Here is a 24971-nt window from a genome sequence, read left to right as displayed (position 1 = left end):
AGCCTTTTACACCAATTTATTTCTATACAAGGTGGTTAAAAAAAAAAAAAGCCAGCCCCTATTGGTTGTTCATACAGAAGTCTGGAATTCTATAGGTGTTGGGTTGGTGATTGGTTTTAAATCCCAACAACAGGTATTTCTTCCCTTGCCTTCTCATTCTCTTCCGAGTCAGCCTCCATGATCCAAAGAAACTAACAAGTGACACACAAGACTAGTAGTCATGTGGACTAATTGAAAAAAAAAAGGGCGGGGGGGGGAGGAGAATTGAAGACGAAGAGAAAGGGAAAAACAAACAAAGATTGAAAATAAAAATTCGCCAGGATAATGCGTTTTATAAACACAGAGATAGAAACAGTTACAGCAAGGACAGAGCGGGCCAGGGGTGGGGAATAGATATTTATATATATATATATATATATAAATTCAAGGGGCCTTCAGTTTATTCTTGTTGGCTCCCCCTTCTCATTAAATTGGTCTCTCTGTGGGGATTTCCATCCCCTTCTCTCCACTGTCCACCTTTTGGGGATTCTCTCCCATGACCACAGTCCAGAAGAGGCCACCACTGCCATGTGAGTCCAGCCCGCCTTGGCAAGAGGAAGTCTGGGAGAGCACTCTGATGGGAGGCGAGCAGGAGAAGCTAGCCTTTCCCTGCCTCCTGCCGGCTCCTTGAAAAGACTGGTCTATTCCTCCTCCTCCTCCTCCTCCTTCCCTTTGGGAAACTGGGGGCAGGACAGGCACGTGACAGTCAGAACTGTTGTCGTTCCGCCTTTCAGGAAAGGGAGTAGAGAGAAGGGTGATGATTATTTTGGCAGTCTCTTTCCCTCCCTCCAGTTGCTTTTTGGTTTGTTGTTGATGCCTGCAGGCTTTTCTGAGGAGGTGGGGGGGGGTGGGGGAAGCAGAAGGGAGAGGAGTACAAGCTGCTAGGACATCATCCACAACGGGCAGGAAGAGCAATGAACAGGAACCCACATTCCTATGGGGCCTGGGCCATCGGTCTGCTCAGACAGCTGGGAGAGAGAGGCGACAGCCAGGTCAGACATACTCCTCTCTATTGCTCTCCACCAGGGGAGGAAAGAGCACAATACTCCACAGCCCTTGGGCAGTGTAGGCACCTGTCCAGCGCAGAGAACACCCCTCGCCTCTCCCCCGCCACCCCCAGCACTGATCTCACCTTCCACAGGGGAGAAGGAGGTTTCTCCCATCCAGTCCTTGGGGCAGGACAAGCGACCCTTCCTCCCTTTCACAAGCAGGAGGGATAGGAATGGATATTTCTCTCTTAGACACTCAAGGAAATCCTCAAAGAACCCCATTCAGCTGTGAACCCTGCCACATTATTCTGTGGCCTGCTGAAAACACGTGTCCGAGCCCCTGCACGTACAAGGACCGTCTCTCCATTCCATCCACCATGCATGTCTCAACACGCACCCCCCTTTCATACGCATCCTACAGTGAGAGAGAAGGCAAAATGGGGGCCTTTCTTTGGGTTTGAAAGGAGGGGCTCTTGCATGAGGAAGTGATCCCAGCACAGGAAAGGGGCTCTTGCACGAGGAAGCATCCTCCTACCAGGCAGGCTGCTGCACAGAAGGAGCACCCCCTTGAGACAGGCTGTTGTTCAAGGGGCTGCCATGAACAGGGTTACACGGCCAGAAGAGGCTGTTGCAGGAGGAGAGGCCGGAGACTGTTGCACAAGGAGGGCCGCTGTACAAGCGGTGCCCCTGGGCGCAGGCTATGCACAAGAGGCTTTCTGCTCCCTGGGTTGAGGTCTCTCTAGGAGCTGGAGAGGTGCTCCACTTGGATGGTGCTGGTGCTGACGGTGAGGCAGATGTCCTTGTGATGCTCTGAAGTCTTGTAAGGAGTCAGGTCAAAGGAGCACTGGGGGGGAGGGTTGGGTTGGTTAGTGTCTCCAGAAGGGCCCCCTGCCGCCCCCCCGCCCTGTGGCTGGAAGTGCTGCTGCTGCTGAGAGGCCTGGGCTTGTGCCTGAACCACCTGCTGCTGTGGGTCAGGGATGTTGTGTTTCCGCATGTGCTTCATCAGGTACGTCTCCTGCAACAGGAAGAACGGTGTGAGAGGAGGGAACAATGTCCACAAAAGCCAATGGGGAGGGACAGGACAACTCAGGGTGCTGCTCCTGCTGGATCTGGAGGAGCTACTCCCTGGGAAGCGCGTCCGCCTCTGCTACACCCGAGGACAGCAAACACTCACCGAGGTGTAGGCCCGGCTGCAGATGGAGCAGGTGTAGACCTTGGCGTGCTTCACCGTGTGTGTAGCCAGGTGTACCTCCAATGAGGCAGCATCCGTGTACGCACGGTGGCAGTTGTGGCACTTGAAAGGTTTGTCTTTGTTGTGCTGCCGTCTGTGGGACTGGGGGGCAGCAGCGGGGTGGAGGAAGGAGAAAGCAAGCCCAAGGAAGGAAGCAAGCATTAATACTGGAGAAGGCTTTCCCTCTGACACCCCCTTCCAGCCATGCCCCAAGCACCCCAGGCCCCTGTCTGCTGAGGGAGGGGTGCCTGGCTCCTAGCAGAGGGGACTGTTCCTCCCTCCAATCCACCATACCTTCCCCACAGATGTCTTCTTTTCTCAAGCATACCAGGCATTTGAAGAGCAGTGTTTCATTAAGTCTCTACAACCTCCATCTCCTCAGTCTCTACTCTTTCTCAGTCTTTTGCTTTCCTCTTCTGCCTCACTACACATTTGCTCCCCACATCTGTCACTGCCCTTCAGGGCAGGGTCTGCTTTGACTGCTCACAGGCATTTACAGCTCTTCGCCATTTGGCACGCCCTACAGATTCCCACCTCCAAGATACTGCAACAGGACACCACCTTTGCTTCCCTAAATCACTATTCTCATGCCCTCCATTTCACTGCAAAACACACAAAAAAATCCAATCAGATACCTGGATTTTATCCTGTGTGACGTTTGGCAAAACTCTTTCCCCAGCTAAGTTAAAAAACTGCAGAACAGATGGGAGGAACTTTACCAATGTCTCACTACTTTAAAGTTTACAATTTTACAGGAGGCGACTGTTTATACGACTTCCTTGGATCACAAGTACTGCAAAAGCCAGGAATCTCAATCCTGCCCAGTGCTTCAACCACTTTTCTGTATTGTTTTGCTCTCCTCCCAGCTGCTGCACTTTCTCTATCTCCTCCTCCACAGGTAAGCAGTGCCTCCTCCCAGAACTTGACAGCTGCCCTTGCCACCCCCACTGGTGAGCAGAACAAGCCTTGCCCCTTACCTGCAGGTTGGAAAGCTGGGTGAAAGCCTTTTCACACCCAGGGTGAGCGCATTTGTAGGGTCGGTCCCCAGTGTGGATGCTGTTGAGGAGGAAGAGCACAAATGGGAAGCAGTGAGCAGGCAGGCAGGGCAGACTACCAGGGTCTGATACTGTGATCAAATCTCACAGCCCCTCAGGAGAGCAGGGAAGGGAATGATGTTGCCTCCAGATGCTGTTCTATCTGGACAAAGAGAGCTCTTCCCAGCTCCTGTGTCCAGCTAGAAGTTAGAGAAAATAGATGGTTAGGCAGATTTTAGAGAGTGACTAGGACTGAGAAGCAAAAGCTTATAAACGCCCGGCCAGCTCAGCACATGGGCCACCTGAAGAGAGGTTGGGAAGGGGTCTGGAGGTCCAGGCTCCTTGCTCCAAGCTCAGGAGTACCATACGACCCAGAGGCGTCTGTTCTGTTCCTACAATACCAAGAGCACAGCTCTGCTGCTTCTCAGGATAGACATTCCAACAGTTCTCCCTTTACGTTATCAGGCCAAGATCACCTATATCGTTCATCTGTCCCTGTCCCCCTGCAATGCCAGAAGCAGCTTCCACACACTCAGTCCAACCCCCATAGTGCCAGGCTGGGATCCCCTACGGCCAATGCCTCTCTCTCTCTATCGCTTGCTCTCTCTGTGCCCCCCCCACGGTGCAAGACCAAGGATCCCCGGGGACAGCATGTGCCCACCTCAGCCCTGACGTGGTCAGTGTCTCCTGCGCAGCCTCCACTCCGTCCACTCTGGTGGGCCACCTCCTTCTGTGGGTGCAGCCGGCCGCATTCCCCGCCCGCCCCCCGCATGCTTGGCGCGCGTGCTCCACAGGTGCATGCCGGCAGCGCGGGGGGGCCAGGGCCAGGCCCCCAGCCTCCTCTGGCCCTTACCGTGTGTGCTGCTGCAGGTGGGAGAGCTGGCGGAAGGCCTTCTGGCAGTAGCGGCAGGTGTAGGGCTTGGCCCCCGAGTGGATGCGGAGGTGCTGGGCCAGGTAGGATGTGTTGGCGAAGCTCTTGGAGCAGTGAGGACACTTGTGCGGCTTGACAATCGCCGTGTGGAGCTTGGAGTGGATCCTGCCGAAGAGGAGGAGGAGCAGCAGCAGTTGGACACGACCGCCATCTGGCTAGTGCTGATGGAATGAGGGCACAAAGGGGGTGGGACAGCACCACGCTATCTGCTACATGGAGGAACTCCAAACACAGCATGAGCTCGCTCAGTCTCAAACCGTGCTCCCCTTGGATTCAAGAGACCATGGTCTGTCTGCACCGGGGAAGGATCCAGAGAGAGGAGCTATAGAGTTCGGACTGAGGGGCATTGGCAGAGCTATGTGTGAGAAGCCTACGGCTGAAATAGCAGGGGGGCTGCAAGCCTGGACTGAGATGGTTGGCAAAACTATGCTGGGGTGACAGGGAACAGTTCTCCTATGCCCACTCTACTCTCACTCTACCACAACCAGCCCTACCTTCTCTCAGAAAGCATCGCTCCGTTGCAGACGCCCCTTAGGGCGAGCAGCACTAGCCTCTGTGCACACCCAGCCCCTCATCACAGCGAAGTGACAAGTCTCGTGTGTCAGACACCACTGCTGCCAGTTTGTCGTGTACAAGACCTGACCAGCCTGCAGAAAACAGCAAGGTCTCCCCAGGCAGTCGCCCACTGAGGGTGCTCACAGCATGCTGGGATGACAGCAACATGCAGTGTGGAGGGCCCCCAGCCTCCTCTGGCCCTTACCGTGTGTGCTGCTGCAGGTGGGAGAGCTGGCGGAAGGCCTTCTGGCAGTAGCTGCACGTGTAGGGCTTGGCCCCTGAGTGGATGCGAATGTGCTGGGCCAGGTAGGAGCTGTTGGCGAAGCTCTTGGAGCAGTGAGGACACTTGTGTGGCTTTGTCTCCGTATGGGACTTGGAGTGGATCTGCATCTCCGACTTGGAGTAGAAGGTCAGCGAACACATCCGGCACCTGGGACCGGGGCGAGGGGAAGAGACAGTGTCACACGGGGTGGGGGGAAAGCCCCAGTATGTATTAACTCTAGCTAGGTGGGGTCTTCCACACTGAGTGAAGAAGGGGTATTTTCTTGCTATGTGGTTCTGGGGAGGTTTCACCCAGGACACTGTGCTCGGCTGCGAGCACTCCAGTCCCAGGGGACAAACTTAAGCTAGGAAGTGGCAGAAGAGACCCAATGATACCTTGTGGCCAGACAACTAAAGGTCTTGGAAGAAGCAAAGAGGTTAATTTATTGGGCTTACAAGGAAGGCAGGGCAGCGCTCTGGAAATTTTCCAACAGCGATCTGAAGGGGACAGGAATAATTCCCAGACAAAACCCACTTTGTTCAGCTATAATTTATTTCAGTCAAAAAAAGGCTGGAAAACCTGAAAATCCCAGGTTAAGTGTCATCTTCATAATAAAAGTTAATTCCAAGTATTGCAAAGTCTGCAAAAGCAGTTATGGCCAAACCCACTTAACTCTGCTCCCATTTTTGGAGACGACAGGGGAATATTTAGCTTACAAAATGCTGAGAGTAACAACAGCACTGCTTTTCCTAGTGGGCCTCAAAAAGATACTCTGGATATCAAATGTGGTGTTTCAATGGTCTAATGGGCTTTCATAATTTCTGTCTTACTGATGTCATGCAAAATATTTTGTCTAGGAGTTTGGATCCATCTGTTCCCATAATGATCAGAAATTTATTTGGTAACACACAGAGTCGTTGATCAGAAAGAAGCAGTTGGCATCTTTCTGCTATGGATGCTGCTGTTAAAAACTCTTCCTCCATCATGACACTAGACTGTTAAGAGAAGCTTGCACTGTTTGACAATTTAAGATGGTAAAAGCTTGTGGTCGATAATTTAACAGAGAGAGAGAAGCTGCATCCAAGTTCTGGATTCCCCCCCCCCCCCCTTTGATGTAGGCCAATCAAAGGGCAGAGTTAAGGTTTCTCTGAACTTAGTTCTTCCGCTTGCAAACTTCTCAATTGAACCAGCCAAAACTGAACTTGCACTTGGAACTTCCAGGGTCACACTTAAGAGAAAAAAATGCCATCCAGAAGTCTGGCAAACATGAATTCAACCTTCACAGCTGTTTGCCTTATGTTTTTGTCTGGGAATTTCCTTAGGTTTTACAAGTGTTTACATAACTGCTCAGTGACAAAAGTCTCCGCGGGTACTAAAAGCAACAGAGAGTTGATCCTGCTCTTCCCCATACCCAACTCCTCCCAGGAGGATACTTCATTAAATCTACTACCTTTACTATTTATGTTGGAGCCAGAAGCTTTATGAAGTGTGCAGTCTGATTAGTGTATGTAATGTAGGCAATATTTACGCAGCACCCACCTTACCTTCCACAGGCCCTTCCAAGCCACAGCCTGATTTTAAGCCATTTAACTGGAAGCCATGCCTCCCTAGCAAGCACTCTACCACATACCTGCTGGAACCTATTTTTCCTCTCTGTCACTGTTCTACCTTCGTTATAATCTCTAACAGTTGTTCCCACGTTTCCTAGCTTCATCTTTCTCTTAATCCTCTTTAACTGCAAACCCTAACAGAACATGCAAGCCAAATACATCCCTAAATAAATTCCCCTTCACACACACAACAATCCCTTCTGGAATCAACAAACAGAAACAATTTGGCTGTTTATCCCTATGTCTATTAGAGACGCGAGGAGTAAAAAGGCACCTCAGAATTGTCTTCTTTTTAAAGGAAGCTCTTGGTTTATAAACCCAGCTATCTCTAAACTGTTGTGCAGTTTGTTCCAGACTTTCTGAAATATCTGAAGCTAGACTTGAATACAGCATATGCATTTTGCCAGTTATCAAGTCATACTTACAGGATGAGGATTGTATCCTTGAAAGCAGCAACACTAGAAAGAACTTTGAGGTGAATACTGAACTGAAAAATACCAGCGAGTCACCAAGTCCAGTTCTCTGCTATGGCAGGCAATTATGGCATAATCCCATACATGAATTTTATCAAGCTCCTGCTCAGCAGATGCTTACTTCCATTACTCTCAATGAACTCTTACACAGTATCAGTTCTCTGATAAGGAACCATTCAGTGGAGAACAAGCTCCCAGTGCGATGCTGTGCTAATACAGCTCATGGAACAAAGAGGAGTAGCAGGTATGGTTTTCGTATGCAGGAATGGTGTGACTACTCCTGCAACAGCATGTCTAATTCTCAAGTCCACTATTATTTAAAAGCTCAGACAAGTTCAGCAAACCTAAAGAACAATGGCATGTGGAAAATTGGCTTTGCAGTAAAGATTCACTGAGCCCAGTCTATCTAGGTTTCAAGAAAACCTTAAAAGATAGCTTGGTCAATACCCATATACATCTGAGCAGGGAGAAAAATATCAATTACAAGGGGTTTACTCTATGAGCAAAGTATAACGAGAAACAATAACTGACAGTAGGAGTTAAAAAATCCAAGAGGAAACCGGAACCTTCCAACCATGAGAATAATGCATCTTTAGAACAATGCTAGGTGACTACAGTATGGTCTCAATCATTTGGCCCCTACAATCAATATTTTGAGAATCCAACTGCCTGCCTGAGAGAAATAACTTCCTAAAAGTTTTGCTCTGGTTTAAATACAATACTGGGCACTAATCTCTTCTGTGCTGTACACATGACTAAATATTTTAAACAGTCTATTTGGTTCTGAAAAATTCATGAACGTTTGCTAGTCATCAAGTCTAAGTAGTCCCATGCATTAAATCTGTTGTGCCATAAACCCATCTACTTTATTTTCCATCATTTCTGTGCATCCTTTCCTTTATTTGCTTGGTCAGGTATCTGCCTTCAGGTCAGTAATTCTCTAAAATGAATTTTAATGAAGAGAAAAAGACAGAACATCCTTTGCCATTTTCAAAATAAAATTATAAAGTAGGTATCTCAAAACCTCTATGGCACTTGCATAAAAATGGAAGATAAATCTCACTTGGCAAAAACACCCCTGCCCCAAAACCCAAACCCCTCTTGTCTGAATTTAGTGGCTATAGACATTCAAACAACATTTAAATAGAGAGTCTTGCAAGGACTCATTTTCCGATCATCTAATTAGCATCATCCCTCAGAGGGCGAAAATGTTATGTAGCACAAACCCATGAGCTTTAGGAGTTAAAAAAAAAGCAAGAAAAAAGCCCTGGAATATAGCAAAAAGCTGCATATCAGAGTGTTTTGCATTGTGTGGTATCAGGCATTTTCAAGGGAACAAATGATCCATTTAATTAAGGGCATTTTGCCTCAGCCAGCATCAAATATTAAAGGGGAAGATGCAATCAGCCCTCTAGTGGGCAAATATGGATTAAAAGAAGTGTTAAATCTATATGGATAATGAGAGCAGCGCATCCAACACCAGCAGCTTCTCGGCATCCTACTTCCCTGAAACCCTCCTGGCTGGGGAGACGAGAAGTTGGGACTGCCCCTTGCTAAGCACCAGCAAAACACGCTACGAAATGACTTGATTTCCCCCCCTCCCCCTTTAATATCCATTTTTAATCCTTTTCTCTCCTCTGTGCCTCTGAATTACCACTGTGTTGACTGTATTCCTTCTGAAAGGAAGTGTAAGGGGAGTGACTGCAGCATTCCCATTGACAGTGTGACACTACATCCCTACAGCTGCTGGTAATGGCTCTGGCAAATTTAGATGTCCTAGGAGAACACAGTCTTAATAACACAGAGGTTCATATAAATAGTTAATTTAGCACTCAGCCATATGCCAGAGATCAAAAGTAACCCCTTTCAATGTTTATAATCCTTTCTTTTTATAGGGAATCTGCAGGGAAATAAAGTGAGACATTCAGAGAATGATCGTGTTAGACAGAAACACCCTCAAAAACCACGAAATGCCAGTAAAAGGTGGATGTACAATTCTAATTCTGCTCCCATATGAAAGTCATCATGATGAGTCATAAACAAACAAAATTATGCTTATAGCAACTAGACTACTACTCTGTGGCACACAGTGCCATATTTTTTTCCACTTTTCATAGAATGTTCCACCTCATTCATCAGATGCTGTTATGAGATAAAATACCATCCGAAATACCAGCTCATAGTAAAATTTCCTTAACATGGATTAACAGCATTTTTCAATCAAGTGCTTAATTAATCAGTTATCACAGCTTTGAAAGCTAAGTGAGCTTTCACATGGCACTGAGAATTCAAATTCCTAGTATCTACTGAGATTAGTATTTTAAGTCAATCGAGCCCCTGCTCCCTCTGTTAGGCTACAAATACAAGTTAGACCACAAGTTTAAAAAAAATAATAAAAAATTCAAATCGGGAAGGTCTGAAGTTAAACTAGGTAAGTTTAGGCTGTCAGAGTCAGCAGTTCATTTAGCAACGAAACAAATGTACTACCTTTGCAATGCACAGCTAATGAAGTAACTAAAGCAAGCAGAGCATAATAATGGATGCACAGTTTTTGATAAATGCTAATTTAACCCTTGTATTCCCTGATTTTTACAAAGCTGAAGTTAAAACATTTCCTTGCTAATACTTTGTAAGTGGCAGGGGAAAGGAGACAGAATTAAAATCCAAGATATGCAGCTAGAAATCTCAGGTTAAGACCTAAATAAAGCCAGCAAGCATGAAGATGCCAAATGAAAGCATATGAATTGTACCACACTTCCACACCCAGCTGAAACACTTTCCCACTCCCACTAAAAAGTTAACATTACACTTCCATTTACCAATTTACCCTACTGGCACACACACAAACATGGGCTGGAAGGGATCCCAAGGATCAGAGAGTTCCAACCCCCCTGCCACAGGCAGGGACACCAACCTCAGGCCTGGATCTACACAAGGTTGCCCAGGGCCCCATCCAACCTGGCCTTGAACACCTCCAGGAACGAGGCATCCACCACTTCTCTGGACAGCCTGTTCCAGCACCTCACCACTATCTCTGTAAAGAACTTCCCCTTAATATCTAATCTAAACCTTCCCTCCTTTAGCTTTAATCCATTCCCCCTTGTCCTGCCATTATCTCCTCTTTTAAAAAGTTGATTCCCCTCCTGTTTGTGTGCTCCCTTCAGGTACTGGAAGGCTGCAGTGAGGTCCCCCCGCAGCCTTCTCTTCTCTAGGCTAAACAAGCCCAGCTCCCTCAGCCTCTCTTTGTAGGGCAGGTGCTCCAGCCCTCTAATCATTTTTGTGGCCCTCCTCTGAACCCTCTCCAACAGTTCCACAACTTTCTTGTTTTGGGGGCCCCAGGTCTGGACACAGTACTCCAGGTGGGGCCTCACAAGGGCAGAGTAGAGAGGGACAATCACCTCCCTGTCCCTGCTGGCCACTCCTCTTCTAATGGAGCCCAGGATACCACTGGCCCTACGAGCTGCAAGAGCACACTGCTGGCTCATGTTAAGTTTCTCATCCACCAGAATCCCCAAGTCCTTCTCAGCAGGGCTACTCTCAAGGAGCTATCCAATTTATCAGCTATGCTATTTATCAGCTATACTATCAAATTTATCAGCTCTGCTCAGAGATCTTATTCAACTTATTTCCACAGTCCTTCAGTCAGTTGGTGACTTGATAATACCACAGAAAAGCATCACCCACCCCCAACCTTCCCCGTCAAGGGAGCAAGTATGGGAATTATAAATGCTCCCACTATACAGCACTTTTCCAGTTCTTGGACTTGAGGGTATTTCTATATTTTAACCATTTTCCAAAAGACCTCTAAAACACCACACCCAGGCTTTTGTGGTATTTCAGCACACTTTACAGGTCACCCATCTTCTCTTAATGACTCCAGCATTTATGCTTTCAACAGCTGCATTTACCCTCTTTAGTCACAGCCTCACACTGGGAGCATGGTGTCACTTAATTCCTAAAAGTCTTTTTCACAGTCATTGCTTTCCAGGATACTGTTTCCCCATATTACTTATATTTAGGCTTGCCCTAGTTTTCAGCTGGGAGAGAGTTAACGTTCACAAGAAGCTGGGAAGGGACACTGCCAGGAGAGCTGACCAAAACTGGGCATGATGTCATGCTCAGTATGTAAGTGGCAGGGGAAAGGCTGGACAGGGAGGAGTAGCTGCTCAGGAATAGGATGGGCATCCAGTTCTGGGTGGTAAGTAAATTGCACTGTGTACCAACCGCTTTGTATATTCTTTTATTAGTATTGTTGTTGTAATTTTCCTCTTTCTTTGCTTCCTCATTCAGTCCAGCATGCTCCTACTGCCATGTCTCCTGAAGTGTTTCAGGTCTTGTTTAGGGTTAAAACCAACTGTTTCAATAATACCACCCACAGGTCCACTTGAGGCTGGATAGTCAGGGGTAGAACAGTATGTGGGAGACTATGGGCAGGTACCTAGAGAACCTCTCACCCGCAATGGTTAGGAACTTCACTTCCAAACAACTACAGGACCCTGATAAGGTGAGACAGAATTTAACACACTGTGCTGGGCCCTGGCCACTGTCTACTAAACACTGCTTCGTAGGAAGTGGCACCCTCGGGGCAAGACAGGGACAACTGACTGACAGACACTGTGGCTACTCAAACCACCATGCAAAGCACTGCAGCTAAAACCATAAAACCAAACCAATGCCAGTACCCATCACCCCTACCCAAGAAGAAATACACAAGCAAATCAGTTCCCTCAGTGAGACATGATGATGATCTGGGACCATCACCAGAACAGGCAGAAGAGGCAGAACCAGAGGCCATCACTGGATCCCCATCCCAGAGTGAGCTGTGAAATACACAGAAAGATTTCAGCCACCATCCAGGTGAGCACACTGTCACCTGGCTGCTCCGATGATGGGATAAGAGAGCCAGTAGCCTGGGGTTAGGGGGTAGGGAAGCCAAGCAGCTGGGATCCCTATCTGGGGAAGGGGGCACTGATAAGGTGACTGGGAAAAGAAACAGGCCCTCAGTTTCTGCAGGTGACTTCTGTCAGGTGTGAGAAAAAGGTACCCCTTCAGTGAAGATGTTGTATGTCATCCAGGCAAGTGGTACACCATGGAAGGAGGTATCCAGTGCCTGAGGGAATTAGCACTGCAGGAGATGGTTTATTACAACCCAGATAATGCACAGTTACCCACAGATCCTGATGAAGTCCAATGTACCTGACCCATGTGGCAGAGGTTTCTATGGAGCACTCCATCATCATACACCCAGGCACTGGCAGTGATGGACAAGGAAAACAGAGGTACCAATGGGGGATAAATTGGCTAGCCAACTCTGGCAATACAAAGAAAGTCTCTCTTCCTCTCTGTTCTGGAAGTTCCAGCAGTTCAAAGAGGACACATCCTAATCCCGAGTCATATAGACCAGTATCTCAGCTATTAGGTATGAGTGTTCCTCTGCTCAAGAGAGAGGACATAGAGGGTTCACACCATGGGACACCCTGTGGTTTTACCTACACGACCATGGAGAGGTCAGGAAGAAGTGGGATGGAAAGCCTACGTGAGTAGCAAGGTAAAACAATCACAGAATGGGATTCTTACAGGAAAAATGCTGCTCCACTCTCCACTGTCCAGCTGGCAGTTCCCTAGAGCAAGTGGAAGACCTGATCTACCCAGAGGGGTTGTGGAGTCTCCCTGTCTGGAGATATTAAAAACCTGTCTGGATGCTGTCCTGTGCAGCCTGCTCTTGGAGATCCTGCTCTGGCATGGGCATTGGACTAGATGATATCCAGAGGTCCCTTCCTATCCCTATGATTCTGTGATCTTAAGATCCTTTTGAAGGGACTTTGAAGTCATTTTTACAAGAAGTAAGTAACAAAGACGATGACCAGCACTAGAGAAGGAGGAGGAAAGGAATAACCAGGTTTCCTCCAGCTGGGTGGAGGAAAGGAATAACCAGGTTTATTGGATGTGTGGCACTGGCACACCAGACCCCCCAGGAGTATAAGACTCTAGTAGACCCAGGTGTACCCCTGTGCCATCAGCTGTGAAGAGGCAGAATCCATCTGTATTCCTGGAGTGACAAGGGGATCCCAACCACTGGGTGTACAGGCAGATGAGGTGAGTCTAACTGGGAATGAGTGGCAAAAGCACCCCACGGTGACTGGCCCAGAGGCTCCATGCATCCTTAACATAGGCTGCCTTAGGAGAGGTTATTCCAAGGACTCAAAAGGGTACCGGTGGGCTTTTGTCATAGCTGCTGTGGAGCTGGAGGATATAAAACAGTTGTCTGCTTTGCCTGGCCCCTTGGAGGGACTCCCTGTTGCAGACCTGCTGAAGGCTGAAGAACAACCAGTGCCAACTACTACCACGATGGTAGAGCAGCAGCAGCAATATCACACCAACCGAGGCTCTCAATTCCCATCCATGAACTGATCCATCAACTGGAGAGCCAAGGAGTGATCAGCAGAACCTGCTCAACCTTTAACAGTCCCACATGGCCAACGCAAAAGTCTGATGGGTGGGTGGAGAAAGACAGTAGACTATTGTGGCCTGAACGAAGTCACACCACCCATGAGTGCTGCCATACTGGGCATGCTGGAACTTCAATGTGAACAGGAGCCAAAGGCAGGCAAGCGGTGTGTCACAACTGGTATCACTCATGTTTTTCTGAATCCTTTTGGCAGCTGAGAGCTGGCCACAGTTTGCTTTCACATGGAGGGCTGTCCAGTACGCCTGGAATCCTCCCCTGTGGCAGTCAAAACACAGCCCCACAATTTTCTGTGGGCCGACCCAGACTGCACTGGTACACGGTCCAGAGCATGTGCAATACATTGATGACATCATCGTATGGGGCAACAGGGCAGAAGATTATGAGAAAGGGAAGAAAATAATTCAAATCCCTCTGAAAGCCAGTTTTGCCAAAAAAACAGACTAAGATCAAGGGACCTGCACAGGAGATCCAGGTTTTAGGAATAAAGTGGCATGTTGGGTGTCATCACCCTAGTGGGTGTGATCAACCAATGGATGTGACCAACAAAACAGCCGTGTCACCACTGACTAGCAAAAAGGAAGCAGGAACTTTCTTAGGTGTTGTGAGTTTTTTGAGAATAATTATTCTGACATACAGTCTGAAAGTAAGCCCCCTCTGTTGGGTGACACACAAGTAGTCACAGATACAGAGGATCCAAAGCCCACTACACCAACTGAAAGAGATATACTGACACCATATGAAAGGGTTTGAGGTACTGCTTCAAAGGTGGTTGGTACTGAAGCCCAGCTCCTCCTGGCACCCTGACCGGTGCTGGGCTGGATGTTCAAAGGGAGGGTCCCCTCTACTCATCCTGCAGCTACATGGAGTAAGTGGGTCACACTGACCACACAGTGGGCTTGAATGGGAAAACTCAATTGCCCGGGAACTCTGGAAGCGATCATGGACTGGCCAGAAGGCAGCGGTTTCAGAAGGTCACCACAAAAGGTGACATGTGCTCAAAAGGCTCCACTGTCTAATAAACTACCAGAAAATGAGAAGCACTATGCCCCGTTCACTCATGGGTCCTTCTGCATTGTGGGAAAGCATCAGAGGTGGAAGGCTGATGTAGGAGCCCTACATGACGAGCTGCAGAAGCTGCTGAAGGGGAAGGTGAATTGAGTGAGTTTGCAGAAGTGAAAGCCATCCAGCTGGCTTCAGACATTGCTGAGCAAGACAAGAGGCCGATGCTCTGCCTCTGGACTGACTCATGGATGGTGACAAACGCCCCGTGGGCTGGGTACAGCAGTGGCAGCCGAGCAGCTGGCAGCACAGAGGCAAACCCATCCAGGCAGCCCCACTCTGGCAAGATACTGCTGCCTGCCTAGAGAAAGGTTGGGAAAGTCCCTCCTGTAGATGCCCACCTACCCAAGAGTTGGGTCACTGAGGTCACCAAAACAACCTGCAGGTGGATCTGGACTGGAAACATAATGGTGAATGGTTTATAGCTTGGTGGGCCCGTGATACCTCAGGCCACCTAGGAAGGGATGCAGCATCCCGATGGGCTCGTGACTGCAGGGAGGACTTGACCGTGGCTGCTACTGCCCAGGTCATCCGTGAACATGAAAGACACGCTGCTATCAAGCAAGCCAAGCAGGTAAAACCTCTCTGGGATGGAAGACAATGGCTGAAACATAAATATGGGAAAGGCCTGGCAGATGGATTACATCACACTCCCACAAACCCACCCAGGCAAGTGCTTCTGTACTTAGAATGGTGGAAGCAACCACCAGATAGCTGGACACATACCCCGTGCCCCATCCCACCACCCAGCACACAATCCTGGGCCTTGAAAAGCAAGTCCTGTGGCAACATGGCACCCCAGAAGGATCTGAGTCAGACATTGGGGCTCATTTCTGAAACATCATAGACACCTGGGCCAAAGACCGTGGCATTGAGTGGGTGTATCACATCCCCTGTCATGCACCAGCATCTGGGAAAAACGGATGATGCAATGGACTGCTGAAGACTCTACTGAGAGCAATGTGACGCGACCCTCAAATACAAAGGTAAAAAGGTCATCTCATTAGTTAACACTGGGGGGGGATCTGCCAGTCAAAACGTCCACGTACTGTAGATGGGGATGAAATCCCCACATTGCTCATGAATATGTTGGGGAAGGCAGTTTGGGTTAGTCCTGCATTAAGAAACCCAAGCCCATCCATGGGATTGCTTTTGCTCAGGGACATGGGTGTACCTGGTGCGTGATGCAAAAAGATGGCATGCTCTGATCTGTACCTGAAGAGGATTTGGTTTTGGGTGAGAACAGCCAATAAATTAAATTCTATTATGTTAACTGCTAAATAACCCTCCCTTTGTATGTCATCAGTACTATGATTGTTATCTTGCTGTATCATTGGTATTAAAAAAAGACACACAAAAAAAAAAACCAAACCCACCCAAATTAATGAAGTATGAACTTTGAAGAAACTGAGCAAAGTCCAGTGATGATGTAACCAGAAGTGGTTTTAGCAAACAATGCCCAGCAACCTTCTCAAAATCAACACCTTCAACCCACAGACCACAGGCACGGACCACGCCAAATACAGCAGCTACGAGCTCTGGATGCAGCATGCAGTAACCCAACAGCACACATCATCAGTCCTGCTCTGAGAGACTCTTGTGACAGAGGGAGCCTAAAATCATGGATTAAATGAACTCAAAGGACATTTTTAGAGGAATGGCCCATACACTAAGGTAATAATATTGGCATGTGTATATATCTGCATATATATCTCAAAGACAGAAAAAAATGTTGGTGATTAATTGGAAAGCCTAGGATTTGAGCATAATGTAGATGGTATAGAATAAGTAGTCAATAATGTCCTGGTTTTCAGCTGTGATAGAGTTAATTTTCACAAGAAGCTGGGAGGGAACACAACCAGGACAGCTTACCCAAACTAGCCAAAGGTATATTCAATACCATTATGTCATTCTCCAGATATATGAGGGGAACTGGCCAGTGAGGAGGGATCACTGCTCCAGGACAGGCTGGGTATCAGGCTCTGGGGCGAGAAAATTGAATTGCATACCACCTGCTTTGTACATGCTTTTGTAAGTACTGATGTTGTTACTTTCCTCCTCCTTTCCTGTCTTATTAAACTTTCCTTATCCCAACCCCTAAGTTTTACCTTTTTTTTCCTGATACTCCTCCCCATCCCATTGGGGACAGGTTGGGGAGGCAGGGTGTGCAAAGGAGGACACAGAGCAAGTAGCCACATAGAACTCAGTGGCTGGCTGGGGCTAAACCATGACAAGATCAAATACACTCAATAGTATCCAACAGGACACTGAGGCATAATACTGTTTCCCCACTGTGTTTAAACACATAGACTCACATATCTGATTGCAGAAGTCACACAGTATTACCCAAAAGGTTAAGTCTTCCACTGGGCTCTACTGAAATACATTTTGATTGAATAGTTACAGTTTAACAACCACATAAAGCTTCCCTGTTTTTTTTTAAAGCTATCCACCAGCACTGCATCTATCTGTAAATTATCAGCCATGACTTTCTGTTGACCTCCAAACCACTGAACAACATCAGCCCTAAGACCTTGACTGCCAATTTTTGAAATCAGTCACCATTAGCATAAAAGACCAACAAAACCATTAAACACAGTAAGTTGTTTCCTAGCATAGTGATAACGTGCAAAAGCTAAAATGAAAAGAATACAAAAGGCGAATGGGAAAGCACTATCAAATTTGGAACCTCCAGAATTAAGGTCATCTATATCACTATAATTTGGCTCCGCAATGCAGGTGCGTTCTGATACAGCCTTATTGACTGTTTGCACAGAGCTGCATCCTTATTATGTTGCACAGATACTTAACAAGCAAATGTTCAGGTTTTTTCATCACCTCTCTGTGTACAGCCTCAAGCCTCGTTGACCACATGCAATTCTAACCTTATGAAGCAGAATCACTCTCCTGTTACACCCAGCACAGAAGTGTTAGTGCTACGTGAGTACTTGCCTATACCCTCAGTGTCCATGGTTTATTTTTCTCAAAGGGAAGGGAGCGAAACACAGTAACACAGACATCCTCACTAATTCCAAGTAGCCAAACTGGTGCCTATGACTACTTTTCCTTTAAAAGAAAATTTGTATTACATACATTCAAATCACAGTTCTTACAGATTTCTGTGCTACAGCTATGGAATACAACACTTCTGCAAAGCTAAACGAGGTCTGACATGTAACAGGACTATTCAGTGATACTTGACAAAAGGTTATGGTTTGGGGAATACCATATGTTAATTATTTCAAGATAACTAGGGTCATTTTTAGCCTACAGCAAATTCAAATCCACTTAAGACTAGACCTAACTTGTATTTGCACACGCTTCAAGACAAGATTATCTGCAGGCTGGTACCACATGGCTGGAGGATAGCATCGCACACGTGCAGCAGAGGCAAGCATAGTCTACAATTCTTTACACTAGCAGCCAAATGCCTTCCCCAAATTATTCTTCTCAATTCTGCTACCCCATGTGATTTTTAAAAATGTATTTATTTTTAAAATAACACGGTCCTTTCATGTTCTCTGAGCAAACATGCAGGACTCTGACAGGCCACAGTGTACACAATAACTATGATCACATAGTGCACTTTGATACCATCCTCGACTGACTCATCAGGACCAAATTAAGGTGTGATCAGGTAAGATGTGCAACAGAGAAGTTTTGAAGTTCTCTCTCCTCACTTGAAACTGTAACTGCGCCCCTCATTCCCTCATACACACTCATTCCACTGACATGCAAGTAATGTGCTAAAATTAAAACCCAACGACTGCAGAACCTTCACTGTTAATTCTTTCTGCTTGGCACTACAATGAGCCTGGTGTGCATGCACACACACACACACACACACACACACACACACACACACACACACACACACACACACACACACACACACACACACACACAGAGTTACAACATCTCAGCAGAAGAGAGAGAACTTACCACACCGCAAGTTTTTACCTTGTTATTCCCTGAGGCATGTGGTCAGTCTTACTCCTGACATTTTCTAACCTCCAAGCACAGCATTCATATACAAAGCAAAGCTCATGTGTACAAATTGTGTGTATATATGAGTATGCATGTGCACCTGTTCCCCTTAGTTTTGAGATTATAAACCAATTGCAACCAAATCTGGAAAAGGAGTAAGGATCTTAAAGACACCACAAGTCTCATAAAATATGCAATTAGGGAAAGAAGAGAGACCCTCTTTCCACTGAGGGAAAGGCTAGTAAGCTCACCCTTGATTAGACATCAGAGAATCCACACAGGAGAGAGCCGCTGGAAACCAGGCTTCATTAGTTCCGCTGCTCACGGAACTACTTGTTAAAAAAAGCAAACAGAAATTCCAACATGTGGCATCGTACTGACACCCATGTTGGTCATCAGCAATCTTAAGATTCACTGCACAGACCTCTGCCACTGCAGCTAGGATGACAAATGACAGCAATGGTAGTTTGTTGCCTTTTGCTAGCCTTAGTGGGGGCTGGGGGTGGGGGAGAAGGTTCTTTGCCAGAGGAGGCCACATTCTTGTGCTGACATCAGAGATATGGCAAAATTTAGAAATACTGGGTTTAATATTTCTAGGCTTTGGAGGGGATGTGGTCAAACCTGCCTCACTTCAAGCTTGATTCCCTTTTGCTCTTAGCGTTCTAGCCTGTTGCAGTCCTCTGTCCTGCACCTAGAGCCAGGCTCTTTGCCCACATGCTCCAGCCTCTTTACTGTCTACTACAATGGCTCTTCCCTATTGCATTCCACCAATAACCTAACATTTGTCTCCTGTCCCATCCCGTTGTCGTCCCCAGTTTCTATCTGTCTGCCCACACCACACGCTCTTGTCCCTATCTGCTAATTCTAGGTATCTCCTAATTTTCCAGCCCCTAGCAGATGTACCTCTCTTCCTCCCCTCAGTTTCGGTCCTTCATAGGTTGTATCTGTGCTGTCTTTCCCTCACAAATAGACCCCCCATCACATCTTGTGCTGTATTCCCTACTTTGCAGGCTTTAGTGTTTTCTCTCTTCTGATTCTCATCTCTGGTCTACCATGTTTCCAGGCTTCCTGGACACAACCTACTCCAGACCCTGCCCATATCTCATTCTCATCCCCATCACATTTGAACCAAGCAGTGCCTTCTTGCACCTTGGCCTTCTGCCCATCAGAGGTGGTGAAGTTACTGTCAACACCGGGCACAAAAGATTCCCTTCTGAAGCAGAAGGAGCAGTGGTGACTGCGGAAAAAGCATGCCTGGTCCTTCAGGGGTAGTCTAGAAGATGTTTATTGCTTCAGAGAGAGTAGTCTAGCCTCATACAGAAATTGAGAGAGGTTAGAGAGTATTAGCTTTTCTGTGGATGTAGACAGTCTGGTCAGATTTCAAGTCTATTCAAAACCAGGGGAAGTTCACCCAACAGCAATGCTAAATCTCAGACGTGTCTGAGACCATATCCACCTACTGTATTCCAACCACTGGCTCCCCTTGTGTCCCTAATTTTCTCACTGAAGAGCTCCATGCAGCTCCTTTGCCTTCTGCAGCTCAACTACAACAGGGGAGGTTTAGGTTGGCTATTAGGAAGAGGTTCTTTACTGAGAGGGTGGCTGGGCACTGGCACAGGCTCCCCAGGGAATGATCATAGTACTGAGCTTGACTGAGTTCAAGAAGTGTCTGGATGATGCTCTCAGTCACGTGCTCTGACTTGGTTGCCCCTGTGTGGAGAGAGTTGGACTTGATGGTCCTTACAGGTCCCTTCCAACTAAGGATATTCTATGATTCTGTGAACTCTACTTTTTGATAAGCCTTCTGTGCCTTTTTTCACCCTGGACTCACCTCAGAAGCTTCCTACATCATTCAGGTGCTTACTGTCCCCCAGACCCAACCCCCAACTGTTCCTATAGCCTAGTAAAAGTAGGGAAACTCAGAACTAGCCATTGGGAGCAGAGTGCTGCTTGGTTCCAGTATGATGGCCAGGCCCTTCTCAAGTCCACAGCTTTGCTGTTGCTGTCCTAGATTCCAAAGCACAGCTTGCTAAACCATTCCAGGCTATAAACTGGTAATCGCCCTAGTCGTTACAACCTTAACTGGAACCAAACAATGCCTATAAAGAGCTCTCTTCCTCTTGCAAAGAAGAAACCATTCAGAGATCTGTCTGCTGGAGAGAGAACTGATGAGACCCACCCAGCACTGAACCACTTAATCAGTCTTTTCCACTGATGGACACACTGATGTGTTACATCACACCACAAAGGTTTAAAAGTGCACAGGTACAGGCACCAAAACAGTACTAAGGAACAATGGCACTGTCTCTGGGACCTATGCTCACTCTCTCTTCCCCAGTGCCTTTTAGAGTACTGAGAAGCCATGTGCTTCTTCTGCCAGCATCTTACTAGAAAGACCCTTGATGCTGATCTCATTTTCCAAGGAAAAAGTCAATTCTGCAAAGATGTCAGGGAAGATTAACAAAGACCTGACAATGAATCCAGGCAAGACTGAAGTGACATTACTCATGAAGGAAAATGCTTCACAAGACTAGTTTAGATGCTGTCCCCTCTAGGTGCAAGGATTCTTCTAATGGTACAAAGCAAAGCACCAAGAACTCTGCCAGACTAATCCTAAGGATAGATGTCCGAGACCTGTGAGCAACAACATCATTAGCAAACACCTCATGCCTTTTCTTGGTAAGCAAAATCCAATCACAAAGATTCTTGCTCCACTTTTGCACCAGACTAGTAATTGACTTCTGGAGATGATACAGCAGCAAAACAGCTGCCATTTGCTGAAGCAGGAATCTCTGTATTCAGTAGAGAATGGGATGAGCTACAACGTGATCCAATTCCTTCCAAGCCTGCCTTGCTGTGCTGCCCATTCAAGGCCTTACTCCGTCTTCACCAGTACACTAGGAGTCAGGAATTAGGGAAACGTGCCATCTGCCCAGGCACTCAGGAAAAGAACAGAGCTCAAAAAGAAGCTCAAAACAAAACAATAAATAAATTCAACAAAATAATCCCAGGTTTTATGAATTAGGGTTTTTTTTTTTTAAAAAAAACCTCTCCTTGATAAATATAGTAGAGCTCCTTTCAAGCATCTGACTAGACTGTCCTCAATGTATCATCGTAAGAATCACTGAAATTGTACCAATATAGACACATGAATACCACAAGCAACTCCTCCTCCAGCCTCGTAAGGGTGCAGGAGTAGATGAACCTCACCCACAGTCTTTATTTAGCTGGGATATGTCTGCATACTGTAGTAACGGGAACTACCCAAATAATCCTCTAGAATGCAGAAGGAACTCAGGAGTCCTCAAAGGTCAAACCTGCGAGTCAATTCATATGTATATTGCAGAGAAACAATTTTACTGTGTCTCACAAAGGTCTTCTCTCCCACAGCTCCAGGAGAATATATTTTCCTTTATTTTTCCAACCATTACTTTTAGTTCCAAATTTGCACATGGAAAACATCAGCCAAAGAGAAGATCCCAAGGAGGGCAGAAGTACTCCTTGATGGTCTTCAATAAATATCAATTTAGCTGTCTTGCACCTTATCACTGCTCAGGGGGATGCCTGGTTAGGATGGAGGCTGGAAGAATAGGCAAAGGTTACCACACTCGGATTAAACATGTGCACAGGAAATCTTCCCAATTACTTGTTCCTGCATATAAACTCTTCTTTTCTTTTTTTTTTTTTCCTGCAAAGTCTTTTTCATGAGCTGTTACCCTGACTGTGCATGTTCATAAAGTTTCTGCTGAGTCACTCCACCTGGTCTTGGGCATTTTCTTCCAAACTTACAAGTAAACAAGGAGCTATAATTAAAGCCTTGGTTCAGCTTTAATTCTAGCATTCACTGCCAATTGTGTCCCCTGTAAATACATATTTAACAACCTAATTAGCAACCCAGACTGTAAGCAGCTTGAGTAGTGTGGAATTGTGGCTAAGGCCCAAAATAAATGGTGGTATTACAAATAGCAAGCTACCTAACACTTCCACCCCTCTTCACCATACGCCGATTATATTTTCAAAGTGGAAGAACTGGGACATTGGGTAAGAGAATAAAAGGGCTGATCCAAGCTCTGGTTTTCTACCTATTTAACTGTATTGATTTAAAAATGTAAGCATTTAAAAAATGCTATAGTTAAACATGAAACAGTGCCTGGGGTGGATGCACTGATTCTGTGTGGATGCCTTCATACTGTTATGTCTTAATTCTAGAAAATCTGTACTAAATCCGTCAAGAAAAAAAGAAAAAATAAGAGTCTAGGATGGCAAAAGGGAAAGTGTTTGAGACAGGATCATGGGCACATAGTAGAGAAGTGAGAGGAGCTAGGCACCGTCTTCCATTTCTGTTTCCATCTGGCTGGTACTTTGTCTCTTGCTGATCTCAATCACCCCTCAGAAACTCACCCGTACACGTTCCTGCTTCCCAACTCAGACCTCACGTTTCCTCCCTAGCACCTGCCTCCTCTGCCCACTTCCCACCTTCTCTAAAACGCCCACACTCCTTATCCTCTGCCTTAAGTCTTCCCTCCTTAGATAATCTTTCCCTTTTCCACCACCTTCTTGTAAACTCAAGCCACATCCATCCAAGCTCAGAAACCCAACCTCAGGGCTCAGAACTCTCCCCCCCTCTCATCTGACACCCTTAGGGCTCAGAAACACCCTTGTGCCTAATTCAGAAACAAAGACACATTTTCTCTGCTTTGTTGGGAAAGCTGAGAGAGGACGACCTCACAAGGGGCAATGCACACGGGAGCAGACTACCACCACAGTTCACTTTGTGCTCTGTGTGCCTTCAGTCTGTCATCTTACACTGGACAGACCAGAATCCTAGTCCAGGAGCACCCAGGTACACTGGGGCTCTCACCTACAGCAGAAGTGCTCCAGTTGACCAGGAAGTACTGCACTCTGCAGTACACCAGCCATACTACCCGGCTGTGGCATCAAGGATATGGGTTAGCCTCCCTAACATCCTGGTCATTAACTAACCTAGTTATTAACACCTGTATATTCAGGAAATCAAGGATGTCCACTAAGAAGGACCCACAATCCTTACAAGCACTTCTGTCTAGAGAGAAAACTCAACTTTTTCTATAACTTAAAGATTCTCTACTCAAAGACTCTATAGGGAAAAGGCAGAGATCTCTTCTTCCCCACGCAACCCTCTGAAGGGTTAAATATACCCCCATCCCCATGCAGTGTTACAGTCAAGATTTAACCCCGCTCCCCACCTGTATGTCTTGCCATCCTTGTGCTGGTCCTCATCATCCTCGTTTGACAGCACAAAGGGATCGCTCATCTCTGGCAGCCCCGACTCCTGCAATCGTTTCTTCTTCCGGCCCCGAGGCGGTTTGGGGGCAACTCCCCCACCCCCGCCACCCCCACCACCTTCAGACAGGGTGGTTGTCCCTTTCTTGGACAGGTCAGGAACCACCTGGAGGGCTGCCTGGGAGCCAGGGGGTAGCGCAGAGACAATCATGGGAGCTGAGATGGGAAAGGTTTGGGCAGAGGAGGCTGTTGTCACCAGGGAACCTGACGGAGATGTTATCACCAGACCAGGACCTGCAAACAAAGAAAGATGGAGGAAGTCAGTTATTACACCTCCAAACTCCTTATCCCACAGAAGTGAGCTTTATACACCTACTTTTGACCACAAACCAAAGAGAGGAGCCTACACATTCACAGTCTGCGCTGCTGGAAGTCAAGAGAGCCGATGTGTGGAGCACCTAGAGATTCACACTGAAACCATGCCACAGCAGTCTACGCCATCAGTAAGGCTAGGAACAATCTACAGCCCCGAAAGAATTCTCCAGAACCCTCTGGTCCCCCACCCTAGAATATCCTCTGTATGTCTGCCAAAGTCTTTGGAGTCACCTACCTGCTGTCATGAGCCCAGCAGACTGCACTGGTACCACGGTGATGTTCTGAGTCACAGGGGCTTGGCTGTGTGGTGTCAGCTGCTCCGGCTTGGTGTCTGAGTCCATGGAGATACCAGTGGGTAGGGCCACAGAGGTGGGCACTGTCAGCAAGGCAGGGTAGTGGGGGGGAGCCAGGCTGCAGCCCTTCTCTGTGGGCAAGAGCTGCTCCTTCATCTTGTTAATAAACATGTTGCTCTCAATCTAAGCGGGTGGGAAGAACAGCTTTTAGAATACCCTGGTACAGCTTCTCCCAGCAGTTGGCTGAGTAAGAAATGCAACAGAAACACTTATCATGCATGAACTTCTAACAGGAAGCAAGTCCAGCATAATAGGTTGGAAGACAAAGACCTTACCGGTCCTGAGACGGTGGGCACTGCTTGCCAGAAGTACGGGGAGGAGTTGAAATGAGATTCTTCCATC

The 24971-nt window shown here is 47.1% G+C and overlaps 1 protein-coding gene across 1 annotated transcript; it reads right to left on the bottom strand.

The window, feature by feature from the left end:
* On the bottom strand, nt 1-24971 carry ZNF384 (zinc finger protein 384). The gene is made up of 8 exons (XM_084266233.1): nt 24905-24971; nt 24512-24752; nt 23865-24195; nt 4985-5209; nt 4147-4329; nt 3237-3315; nt 2203-2361; nt 1-2043 (listed from the first exon to the last, which is right to left on the bottom strand). The coding sequence occupies exons 1-8, from the start codon at nt 24968-24970 to the stop codon at nt 1768-1770; spliced, it is 1560 nt and encodes a 519-aa protein (XP_084122359.1). The 5' UTR covers nt 24971; the 3' UTR covers nt 1-1767.

The sequence above is a fragment of the Gallinula chloropus genome (assembly GCF_964237585.1).
Source record: "Gallinula chloropus genome assembly, chromosome: 1".
NCBI classification, from domain to species: domain Eukaryota; kingdom Metazoa; phylum Chordata; class Aves; order Gruiformes; family Rallidae; genus Gallinula; species Gallinula chloropus.
The sequence above is the reverse complement of the archived record's forward strand: the minus strand, read 5'-3'. Positions and strand labels throughout refer to the sequence as shown.